This window comes from Furipterus horrens, unplaced genomic scaffold (genome assembly GCF_987537825.1).
Source record: "Furipterus horrens unplaced genomic scaffold, mFurHor1.1.pri manual_scaffold_5, whole genome shotgun sequence".
Taxonomy (NCBI): Eukaryota; Metazoa; Chordata; class Mammalia; order Chiroptera; family Furipteridae; genus Furipterus; species Furipterus horrens.
In genome coordinates, this window is record NW_028327175.1 from 138,104,931 (window position 1) to 138,117,930 (window position 13,000).

Below are 13,000 nucleotides of genomic sequence, written 5' to 3' on the forward strand. Positions count from 1 at the left end.
TCTTCACCCCTCATCTCTCTCCCCATCCGCGAGCCCAGGTTTGAAATGAACGGGGAGGTTTTGAACGGTAGCACCACGTTATGGGCCAAGTGTCAGGACACTCAGATTGTAGCCTACTTCTCCCCACGTGCTTCACATCTCTGGGTCTCCGTTTTAAGGCAAAGTAGGGAGTGGGTTTGTTAATTTGAAGAGTCAGTGCTCCTATGAAAACAAACAGGGCAGAGTCTAAGTCTTTAATCTCTGCATCCCTGAACTCAGCACAGTGCCTGGCACAGAGTAAGAACAATGGTAACATATTGAAAACAGGAGAGAGCCTTTAAAAGTAAAATGACAGTGAATTACATTAAGATAATAAAGGTACGGTGTGACCCAAAGGCATGCTGTATTAGGGTGTGGAACCCATTAGCACCTGCTGAGTGCTAATTTGTGCCAGTTCTGTGTGAAGCACTTCAAGCACTATTCCCAGTACTTTGCAGTGTGACAAAGCACCCCAAAACTCAGCTGTTTAAAACAACTGTTTTATTATGCATATAGATTCTATGGGTCAGGAATTTGGGCAGGGGGTCATGAGGTTGGCTTGTCTCTGCCCTATAATGTCCAGGGCCTCAGTTGGGAAGATTTGATGGCTGGTGGGGACTAGATAGTTGGGAGCTGGAATCAGCTGGAGACATCACCCACATGACTGGTGGTTGGTGCAGGCTCTTGGCTGGGATCTCAGCTGAGGTTGTCAACCAAAGGCTGGGCTTCCTCACAAAATGGTGGCTTCAGGCTGCTAGGACTTGTTGAATGGCAGTACAGGTTCACGAGGCAAAAGCTTCATCATTTTATAACCCAGATTCCAAAGTGAAATTGCTTCACTTCCTCCACGTTCTGTTGGTTACAAGCCCGTCCAGACTTAAGAACCAGGGAATTAGGCACCACCTCTTGATGGGATCAGGGCAAGGTTCTCAGAGCACATGTGGGATGGGAGATACTGCGGCATCATATTTGAAAAGTTCAATTGGCCACGTGTGCGTTATCACACTTAATGCTTCCACTGTCCTTGGTGCAGGCAGTATTGTCTCTTTACAGATGAAGAAACTGAGGCTCAGAGAGGGTAGGAACTTATCTGTGGACAAACAAAGCCAGTACATGGCAGGGCTGGATTTAAACCCTGTCTTTACAAAGGAGGTGTTCTCCAACAGCCTACACGCTGTTTATAGGAAATGGGAACTGAAAAAAGTAACACATTGAAAGTTTTCCCTCTGTGCAGGATCAGGAGCTGGTAAACCTTCTCCCCCCCCACAATCCTGATGTCAGCGTTAATATCTGCTCTATGTTGTAAAGGTGTCCAGTTCCTGTGCATAACTCCCCGAGGTGCTGCTTCCAGGAGACTATATAACTGTTGTGTGTACCTTTGATGCCTCAAGTTTGCAAGATATGTGCTGGTGGGGCATTGCTGTCCTCCCTCCCCGCGCCTTCCCACAGTCATTTAGTCAAAGCCTCTGGGGAGTAATGGGCTGGAGGAAACTCTGATCCTTTCCGTAAAGGCAGCACACAGAACCAAGTACCAGGAATAACTTCTCTGCCTTGATCCCCTTTTGAAACCATATCTTCCCTTAAGTTCAAACAAGGACCACTTCTTCCAGGAAGACATCTCTGATGCTCTCATGATACTTATAATTGGAATGTTCGGATGATACCTGGCACTTACTTCCTGCTCTGTTATGGGCTAAGGCCCCAGAGGCAAGGACCATGCCTTACACTTCCTGTTCTTATTGGGCACTCATAAATACTGACTGATAGATCAAAGGACCTCGTAAAGTTTATTATTATAAGAAGAGGACACATGTGCACCCTTGGAAGCGTCTCTGAGAGCCTCCAGAGGACACAGGCATTGTTCTGGGAGCAGGGATTTAGAAAATCAAACAAGAGCCTTCTGGGCACTCTGCAGCACGCCAGTAACATATCAAAATTGGTCTCTAGAAGGGAAGCATCCTTGGCCAGATTAAGAGGTCTTCATTTCAGACATATTTAGGCAAGGTTACAATCTCTATCATCTGCCAGATGATTTTAGAGTCAGACATTTAGAAAGTCCCTGAATAGGGTTTTTTAAAATTCAAAATCTTGCCTTGAGCTTCTTGTATAAGGTGTTTGAATGATTGCTGTATCTAGAGCTATCGGACAGAAAAGGATGGGTCTTACTGCTCTTTATTTCAAATTAATCTTTCAGTAATAAGCAAATTTCTCTGCCTTTCTTTAAGTTTGTCATTACTTTACCTCAAAGTGTTCCTTAAAGCCACAACCTTTGGAAACACCTTTGAATGTTCAAAATCAGCTATTAAACTGTTTATAAATTATGAATAATATCAGTGTTTCACCTTCACTCATTATTCACAACATAAACTCTTGATGCAGATATAACCCTATTGTATAAAACTATTTCCTCAACACACCATTGCCAAGAAAAAACTCCTATAAATAATTACCTTTGGGCTATGAAAGAAAATGTAAACATTTTATTTGGCAGTTGTTTCTGAACACATGAATAAATAAATGGAGACGTACATATTAATATTTCTTTTTTTGGAGTGACAGGTACCATTAAATGCTTATTTACACATCTTCACTGCAAAGAACAGTTACACAATTCAATAATCTCTTATAAAAGGCAACTTCCCACACCACTGGACTGGACAGTTAAGGATGGAGATACTGGAAGTGCTGGGTTCTAGCAGTCTCATTGTTTGGAAGGCATTCATTTGCGAGTGTGATAAGAAGAGTCGTCATGCATTGAGTTCATCCGGACCAGGTACTGTAGAAAGTTTCTGATGGCAGCCACAGTTTGTGTGTCATGCGCTTAAGTCAACTATGACATGTTTGTAAATCTGTGTATTTCCCTTAAAACTGGAAGCAAAAAGAAAATTACGTTTATTAATGGACACATGTGTGAATGATCTTGGTGCCTGAACATTTAATTCCTGAAATTTCACAAATTTGGCTTTCTCTGCATCCCAGTTATACACTTGAGTAAAAGAATAATCACTTCCAAGAATTGCATATTGATAGTTATTTATCTGAAGAGGCTGGAACACCATAGATCCTCGTGATGGCATCCTCTGAATATCCTGAAATGAGGAGCCTCCCCATTTCATTACTTTGGAATCACCAATGAATCTTGTCAAGCAAATGTACACGTCACCTTTCACTGAGAAGTGCTTTACGGCATATACGTCCTCCATGTTAGGGATGTCAGTTTGGTTAATGAATAATTGTGTTGCTTTGTTCCATTGATAAATTACAGGGCGCTGGGAACTACTAGACAGGATTAAATGAGGCGTTCTGAGTGCCTGAGGCATTCTTGCTATTTCTAGATATTCCACATCAGTGTCCCTGTACCATGCGTGTAAGGATTGATGGGAGTAGAATCCATTTCCATTCCATTTGTAAATGGTAGTAAAACCAGCTTTTGAACTGTCAGCAACAACAAAGTACCAGTTGTTTTCAATCTTGAATGTTTCAATGTCATTGGGTTTTCGGATTTTGAGAATTTCGATATCCTGGATTTTTATGAATTTATTCGCAAAACTGTCTCGCTTATAGATGTGAGAGCCGCCAAACAGCTGAGCCACAATAACATAGAGCTGAGTTTCAATGACTATAGGCTTGCATACTACAGTAGATGTGCCTGGGGAAAGACAAATGAGATTAGCTGTATGGTCATCCTCTTTTGGAGCATGCAAACATTGTCATGTCACATCCAACCTGCACTAGGTGTTCAGGACACATGACTATCACCTGAGTTTTCTTCTCTCATTCCTTGCAGAAAGAAAGCATTGCTTTTTCTTACACATCATGAGCTAATCTTTATAATTATAGTGAAAATGGCCATTTATTGACCACCTGTTATGTATTTTGCCAAATCATCTCATTAAAATTTCCCAGCAAGCAAAAATTCCTTTTGCAGATGAACAGACTGAAGCTCAGAGAGGTTAAGTGCTGCTAGGAGAAGGCAGAGTGGGATCCAAACCCAGGCCTACCAGCATCGCTATGGGGTGGGCGGTTAGGGGTTCCAGGGGTTCCATCTTGGGCTTGGATCCCACAAGGTTCTAGACTTTTTGAGTGGTAATCTGGGCACCTCACAGCTCCACCTGTAATTGGTTTGCTCTAAGTGTGAACTGCTTCTTGCTCTAGAATAACCTGACTTTCCCCTGAGAAAGCAAAGTGATGCCGCTTGTCATTTTTCTGAACCTTCAGGTCACTGGTGGCAGGAGAGAAGAGACAGAAGAGGGGTACATAGACAAAGCTTATGAATGTCACTTTGGGAAATCTCAGAGAACAACATGAAGTCTGTCAGTGGCCTAGCTCAGTATCCTTTTGATAAGAGTTTAATATTTATTCATAGATTCTGATCTCCTAGAGAGAGCTTGGCTCTAGGAAATCCAAAGAGAGGCAGGACAAATCTAGGCCCCTGGGCCTAGGGGACCTGGGGGGACCTGAGGCAGTAAGTTCTCCATTAACTCTCTCCTAATTGGCTCCATTCATAGGCAATGACCTTTGGAAAATTACTTAACTTTTCCGAGATTCAGTTTTCTTTACTGTACAAAAAGGGTTGGAACTCGATCAGGGATGGCCACTAGATTTCAACTAGGTACCCACCCATATTGATTGACTGATTGGTAATAGTGACTGCCTGGAGAGCTGTGTGGAGAAGGACTCTGCGGCCATGTCTGCGCTCTGCAAGAAAGAGCACCATGGTAGATTAGCAGTGTCTGTCTGGGGCTGAGGAAAGGGATGGTGACTGCATGTGTAACATCTATTTGTCATTTTATACTAGAGGATGTATTCTGAAGTCTGCAGATATGATTCATTTCTCCTTCAAGTGCTCATCTAAAGATTCATTCAAAGCAATTGATGGACTGTAACAGGTAAGAAGAACCTGGTTTAGACTTCACAAAGCCCTGCTCTAATCCATTGGAAAACTGAGGGGGCTTAGGGAGAAAGGGAAGCAGAGTCTTCCTCCTTGAGAACGAAGAAGGATTCTAGAAGGGTCTCAGTTTGGAGAGGATTCCTTCATCTGGGGCACCTCAGTCTCAAGCAAGTCTCAGACCTGTATTGATCTTTTGATCAACGGGGCTGGATGACCACCAACAAAATCTGTTTATGACCCTCTCAGTCTTGTCTATGAGCTTTTAGGAGCAAATTTAAAGGTGTTCGAAGCTAAAGCTAAAGCTAAACATTTCAAAGTATGCCCCATGTTCTAATTTATGACTATAAAATTTTTAAGTTGTTGAAATGAAAAAGAAACCCAAGAAGTCACCTGAGTAAAAGTTTTCATGGGAAAAAATAGATATGCATTGTCAAATTAAATGCAAAAAATACTAGAAAGAGGTTTGGTTTTTTTCACTGCAGGACTTCTCAGAGCCTCTAATGTGTATTATTATGAATCTCCAATAGGGAGATACAGTTCACAGATTTATTGGACTACAAAACCTTTTTGTCATAAGCATACATTAACATTTTACAGAAGTAATGTTTGCACAACAAAGTTTGAGACTCATTGATCTAAAACAACCTCCTTATTTTAAAGTTAGGAAAAAGAGGGACCCAGTGAGAGTAAATAGATTACCCAGTCAGTTTGTGGCAGAACCTGGATTTGAACTTATGAGTCCTAGTGTTTTTCTTTGAGGAAAAATCATCCACCTTTTATTGAATATTTACTAAAGTAGATCCGATGATACATTTCTTGAATATATGATTGCATTATCTTTAACAACCCTGTGAATTAGGTATTATTATTCCAACTTTACAAGTAAGGGAATTAAGGTTTAGGAAACAATTTGGAGTCACTTAGTAAATGATAGAGTTGGGATTCAAATGTCTCTAAGCCTGCCCAATATCACTCATCTTTTCCTGTTGTCCCTGGCCCAAGCAGCTTAACTTTCCACCCAAAATTTGATAAGGCTTCTCATACCTGTAATGTTGTCATAATTCCGGAAGGTCTTTTCTACGTGATCCCATTCAAGGAAAATGCATTTTCCAGTAAAAGGCTGAGCAATGACTACATACTCATCGTTCATATAAGAAAAAGTGTCTATGGACAGTGATTGATAAGGCAGGTCTTGAGACTTTGCAAATTCTGCAGAAATAGGATGTGATGATGAGTAAATGTATGCTAAGGCCTAGTTCCTTGCCTAGACCTCAAATGCCCATAACAAATGCATTTATTTTAGAAAAATAGTAAAATGGCAATTTTACTTTGCTTTTAAACACATGAAGTTTTAATGGTTCATGATATTTTAAAAAATTTAATTGCTTAGTTGGCTTTTTAAGATATTAAAAATATCAGTTCCTGCACATGCAAAAAATGTAGCTCTTCTTTTAATTTTATCAGGTGGAATGAATTGGAATACATTACCTGTAATGATACAATCAAAGTCTTTGGAGGAGAGACTATTGATTTTGCGCTTCTTGTACTCCGGAGGGCCTTCGCAGTAGATGTCCTCGACAGTTGCATTGGTATGGCCCAGCCATTCCACGAGCCACTTCAGTTTACAGTCACAGTTAAATGAGTTCCCTCTCAGGTCCCTGAAAGACAAGCTTCAGCTGCTTTTGCACTATAAGGGTCTTACCTTCACAAGTATGACTTCTATTTCAGCAATTAACTGTGCAGAATGCCCCATAATCTACCTTGAACCTGACTGATTCATTCAGGGCTCAGAGAGTTACCACAGAGTACCCTTGCAGGCCACCCCAGTCCAAGGAATCTCAAAACTTACTCCCTCTTGGATTTAGAGGTAGCTGGGTCTAGAGCTGTGCTGTTCACAGAAACATAATGTGAACCACATATGCAATTTAAAATTTTCCATTTTCCTTTAAAAAAGCAAAAAGAGTCAGATGAAATTAATTTTAATTGTATATTTTATTTAGATTACTACATAAAAATATTATCATTTTGACATGTAGTCATTATAAAAATTATTAATAAAATATTTTACATTCTTTTTATATTAAGTCTTTGAAGTCAAATGCATATATTATAATTACAGCATATCTCCATTTGGATGCTAAATTTTTATCAGAAATACCTGATCAGTTCTTAGATTTAATAAAATTTCCAATTTAAAAAATAGATTCATACATTCAAGTTGTTGCACAGACTTACAAGTTTTCTAATAACTGAACTGAGAATCAGTTTTTAAATTTAGCTTTTTAATTAATGTTTTAAAAATTAAGTAAAATTTACAAGACAGTCTACACTAGGAACACATTTCAGCTGCTCAGTGACCGTATGTGTGGTGTGGCACCATATTGGACAGCACAGGTCTAGGGAGAGTATACAGTGATTATTGTGTTATATTTAATTAAATCAAGTGAGCCATTTGCTTTTCTTCTTCCTCACAGACGTAATTAATCCTGACCTTGTTTCATGGTCTACAAACTCAATTTTAATAGGAAATGAATTTGACACAGCAGAGTTAACGCAGACATGCAATAGCTCATGTTCATACTAGACTATACAGTTAGATAGTTTAAATTTCTACATATAGTCTCAACTCACCAAGTTCTGTTTATTATCATTGCTTTTGTTCTTAAATTCCATCTCCTTCCTAAAACCTTTCTTCATCACACAGAATGTCTAAGCTACTGCCTACTTTTCACACAGCACATAAATAATTTTTAAGTGTTAAAGCTTTAAAAAATTTTTAGGAGACACAGTCAAGAAAACCAAGAAATCCACTAAAAGGCAAGTTGGCATAGGTCTTTGTACTTCTTAGATAGTTCTTGATTTGGGCATATCAAAGTAGGCCCAAGAGGCCAAACCCATTATGGGATTCCCTGGAGAGACAAATTTCAAGTGGGTTTATTTTATTTTATTTTGTTAGTGTGAGGTACAGGCTGACACAAGAATCAGTCAAAGGATCCCCAAATAAACTGTATCCCCAAGTCAGCCATGGAGTATCATCTAACTTCTAAGACACTCCCAGTACTGACCTCATCTCCCAAGAATATTCGGACCCAGAATAATAAGCTAACTTTTCTGGGCTATTGTAAACCAGAGCAGATAACTCTGGTTTGTTTGAGACTTTCTTGGAAGTGTCCTGATCTTGGCATTCAGGAATTGGGGTAAGAGGCATGGAGGAGGGGCTGGGGGAATGCTACAAGGAACAAAGAAAGTTTTTCATTAGCTTACTGATTTGAAGTTAAATACTGGGTTTAGGAGAATATACTTGACTTAGATTTTTTTCTTATTGGAGAAAAGTTGTTTTGAATAGTCTACAGCAAAGTACCTGATAATAAGAAATCTTTTGTTTTCATACATCCTTTCATTTGTTCCTTAAATACTTTATGGTATTTAAATACCTTTCTGATGTTCTGGAAGGCACTTAATGAAGCTAAATTGCTTTTGAGAGGGTTAGGCATATATTACTTGCTTTGCTTACAGCAAAATATACAAATTCCTTACAAAGATCTTTCACTCTGAGGCTTAACAGTCAAAGTTTGAAAGCTCTGTTGTTTGAAAAGGGGTCAAAAATAATTAAGTTCATTCCTTTCCTGGGGCTTAAGCCAAATTCCTAGGGATTAAGCCTAGAGTTGTTGTTCAGTCTAACAGAAAGAAAAGACCAACTTTTCTCCCTTCCCCCACTTCCTGCTCCATTTCTCTGTTGACTGACCAACCCATGGGTGTAACCTTTCATCTTCACCCTGTCAATTTCCCAGACTCCTTTATGTTGTTCCTTTGTAGCCCTATTTTTTGGACCTCATGGGAAAAAAGGCATCCTGAGATTTCTATCTGGGTTTCCTCTTCCCACCCTCTTAAAGTCCCTTATCATCACTCCCTCTCACACAGGCACACACTTTGTCAAAGGAATGCCTGGGCACTACTTTTTCAGAATTTCCAATGGTAAATACCATAGAAGATAAACATTAGGCCAACTAAATTTAAAATTCAAGCCAACTTAAATTCTAAAATTCTAATTTAATTTTAAGGCGAATTAAAATTTTTAACTATCAATAACAGGCTTTTTTTGTTAACTATTGCAAATTAATTAATCAATCAGTGATTTTGTAGGTCCTCTTACACATTTGTTAAAGAGTCCAGGCCTTTGAAAATATCTTTTGGGAGCGTCTGGAGATTGTTGTTTGCAAGGCTCCTGGGAGAGAAAAAAAAGTGATGTGAACTGTAGTCATAAACTAAATAAACATAATTTATGATATAGCTTAGTTATGAGCCCTTTTTGTTCTTCGCAGACTATACTAAATTACTTGCAGTACTCTTCTTCTGCTAAGATACTAATCAGATTCCTGCAATTGTATTTTCAATTCCTGGCCTCCTTTCTTCAACATTTACTCAGTAGTACTTAAGGTATCATGATTAAAATAACCCTCCCACCCCCCCCCAAAAAATACCAGCAACAAAATGATGCCTGGGGATTGATCTTTCTGTTTCCAACAGGTAAGATAATCACCCTCTCAGACATTCAGTCTAAGGGATGTTTCCCAAAGGGTGACTAAACTGGTGACAGTGTCCATCTTCAAATGCCCTCTCCCCTCACACCCTTCTCTTCCCTCCCTCCTTACTTGCTCCAAAGAACAGCCAAGTCTCTAACTGATAGTACAATAGCTCCAGAGTTTGGGTTGGGGGTGGGGCTATCTAATCTATCCCTTCACCAGCACCTCCTTTCTTCTTTCCAAAATACACACCCCCTTTTTCTACATTTCCTCCCTTTTAATTCCATTTATTCCATCTCAGAAAACAGCTTTCTCACAAATATCCATCCATCCATCCATTCATCATCATCCATCCATCCATCCTGTCTAATCATCATCTTCTTTCCCTTTCTTCCAGTTCTTGCCCTATTATCACAGGAATTATTTTCTCTTTCTCCTATATGTTCTTCCATGAATCACTAGAATGATTCTAATTAAGTCAAAGATTAGGAAATAAGCATTGGGGGGAAAGTGGGACAACTGTATAGAAAAACAATAGAGAGAAAAAAAAAAAAGAGTAGAAAGTAGTCCTGACAGTATCAAAGAAAGGGAAATGTGTCCATAATGCAGAAATGCAGACATAACGAAGAGCGGATGCAGTCTAATGGGGAAGGGTTCTAGGTACTAATAACTTTCTATTTTTAACCAGCATTGTACATATTCATGTTTTCTATACTTTTAGGAGTGTTTTTTTTTTTCTTTTTTCACAATAAAAATTTAAAAACTAAAACGAAAAAGCCTATGTGCTGGCCTCCAAAACCCTTGAAAATTTAAATTCCTTTTAAAACAGTCTCAAAAGTCTTCTATGTCTTCTACCTCCTCTAAATAATGGGACTTCTCAAGTGTAAACATTCAAGACTTTTAAAACCTATTTTTAAGTTAATTATGTTGTTTTTCTGAGTTTTGGAAATTACGACTAGATTGGAAAACTTTTTTCAATGAACCTTGGCACAAAAGAATGGGAAGTGAATCAGAATGTTCCCATCTCAGTGACAGTCTATTTTGTGAAGAAGGGCACAGATTTGGAGTCATTCTGAGCTTTGAATTCTGAGTCCAGTATTTACTGGTTGTGTGGTTTCAGTTATGCATCTTCTCTGAGACTCAGTTTTTTTCATTTTTAAGTGGAGGAATAATACTTCATGTCATAAGGTTGTCAGAAAAAGTAAATGAGATAACTCAGGATAGTATCTGGCTTTTGAACTACCCTCAAAGGCAGCTGGGAGGAGGAAGAGGGGAAAAGAAAGAAAAGGGCTCCTGCGTGTCCATTGCTGAAGAAATGATCTTGAGAAAACTGACCATCGAATGAACTGCTATGACTGTCCACCTACACAGTAATGATAAAATGCTGCTGGTGAAGATTATGCAAGAGAATGTCTCCGTAATTCATCTTACTGCTTGGTGGTTGAATGGGGAGACTTCCTGGTGTCTTGTACAAGTCCAGAATCATTCCCAAATTATGTGTCTCAATTGTTTTAAAAGTATATTTTATTGATTATGTTGGTACATTTGTCCCAGTTTTTCCCCCTTTGCTCCCCTCTGCCCAGTACTGTACCCCACTTCCCTCCAGAAATCCCACCTCCCTTAGTTCATGTCCATGGGTTGTGCATACAAGTTCTTTGGCTTCACCCTTTCCTATATTATTCTTAACTTTCCCCTGTCTATTTTGTACCAACCAATTATGCTTCTTAATCCCTGCAACATTTCCCCACTTCTCACCCTTCCCCATTCCAGCTGTTAACCCTCCAAATGATAGTCCTTTCTATGTTTCTGTTCCTATTCTGGTTTGCTTCGTTGGATTTTGTTTTTATTTTTTAGATTCAGTTGTTGATAGCTGTGAGTTTGTTATTTTAATGTTCATAGTTTTAATCTTCTTTTTCTTAATAAGTCCCTTTAACATTTCATATAATAATGGCTTGGTGATGGTGAACTCCTTTAGCTTTACCTTGTCTAGGAAGCACTCTATCTGCCCTTCCATTCTAAATGAGAGCTTTGCTGGATAGAGTAATCTTGGTTGTAGGTCCTTGCTTTTCATCACTTTGAATACTTCTTGCTAGTCCCTTCTTGCCTGCAAAGTTCCTTTTGAAAAAGCAGCTGAGAGTCTTAGGAGAACTCCCTTGTTGGTAACTCTCTTCTTTTCTCTTGCTAATTTTAAGATTATTTCTTTATCTTTAGCCTTTGGCATTTTAATTATGATGTGTCTTGGTGTGGTCTTCTTTGGGTCAAGTTTGTTTGGGACTCTCTGTGCTTCCTGGACTTGTATATCTATTTTCCTTTACCAAATTTGGGAAGTTTTCCTTCATTATTTTTTCACATAAGTTTTCAATTTCTTGCTCTTCCTCTTCTCCTTCTGGAACCCCTATGATTCAGATATTGGCACGTTTAATGTTGTCCCAGAGGTTCCTGAGCCTCTCCTCATTTTGTTCAGTTCTTTTTTTCCTCATTCTGTACTGGTTGACTGTTTTTCTTTCTTTCTTATGTTCCAAATCATTTATCTGAACTCTGGTTTCCTTCCCTTCATCATTGATTTTGTGTGGATATTCCTTTGTTTCATTTAGCATAGCCTTCACTTCTTCCTTGATGCATTTTCCATACTTAAACATACCTGTCAAGCCTGTGAGCATCTTTATTACCAGTGTTTTGAACTCTACATCTGTTAAATTGGCTATATCCTCACCTATTAGGTTGGCTATCTCCTCATCGCTTGGTTCTCCTCCTGGAACTTTGATCCATTCCTTCTTTGGGGCCATACTTCTCTGTCTCCTCATTTTGACAGGCTCCTGTGTTTGCCTCTGTGTTTTAGTTATAGCTATTGCACCTGTTACGTTGTAAGGGGCGGAGCCTTAGGTATTGGTCAGTACAGGGCAACCCATTTCACCATGCTGTGGTGCTTTATTTGGAGGTGACTGAGAGGGAACCATGCTGCCTGCTCAGCACTCGCCCCTTTTCCAGGTACTTCTCCCACTTCCGTATGAGACTGATGTTCCTCTAGCTGTTGCCCTGGCTATCATTCCCAGAGTAGGTGGGTCTGTGGATGTTCTAGGACCATGGGGGTCCTTTAAACAAGTGGACTCTGCTGAGAGATCAGCAGTTTCTTCTTCCACCCCAACCCCCTCTGGTTTGCACAGTCAGAAGCAATGTGGCTTTATTTGGAACTGTGAGCTGCGCAGTCTGGTCTGGTGCTGGGAGCGCTCCCCAGGTATCCCTCCCTACTTTTTAAAACGTGCGACTGGGCTTTCCTCCAGCCTGCTGCTGCTGCCACTAAACCATGTCCTCTCTGCCCCAGCTCTGCCCCTCCTACCTGTCCGGATGAGTATTTCTTTCTTATACCTTTGTTTGATGGACTTCCATGCAGCTTGATTTTCTGGAACTTCTGGTTGTCTCTAGTTTTGAGATAGTTGTATTCCTCTTAGTTGTGGAGGGAGATGCGGCGTGTCTGTTTAGGTCTCCATCTTGGCTGGAAGTCATGTCTCAATTTCTTATCTGGCACAATGTGTCTTAAAGTTCTCATGCTATCTTCTCCTCAGTGGAC

General features: G+C 39.6%; 1 protein-coding gene across 1 annotated transcript in view; it reads right to left on the reverse strand.

Moving 5' to 3' along the window:
• Positions 1–2,483: 2,483 nt before the first annotated feature.
• LGI1 (leucine rich glioma inactivated 1) overlaps positions 2,484–13,000 on the reverse strand; it is a 38,113-nt gene continuing 27,596 nt past the window's right edge. The window contains exons 5-8 of the mRNA XM_090277949.1: positions 9,063–9,134; positions 6,398–6,567; positions 5,954–6,118; positions 2,484–3,667 (exon numbers count right to left, since the gene is read on the reverse strand). Of these exons, the coding sequence (XP_090134075.1) occupies positions 2,832–3,667; positions 5,954–6,118; positions 6,398–6,567; positions 9,063–9,134 (1,243 nt within the window). The 3' untranslated portion in view covers positions 2,484–2,831. The remainder of the gene's footprint in view (positions 3,668–5,953; positions 6,119–6,397; positions 6,568–9,062; positions 9,135–13,000) is intronic.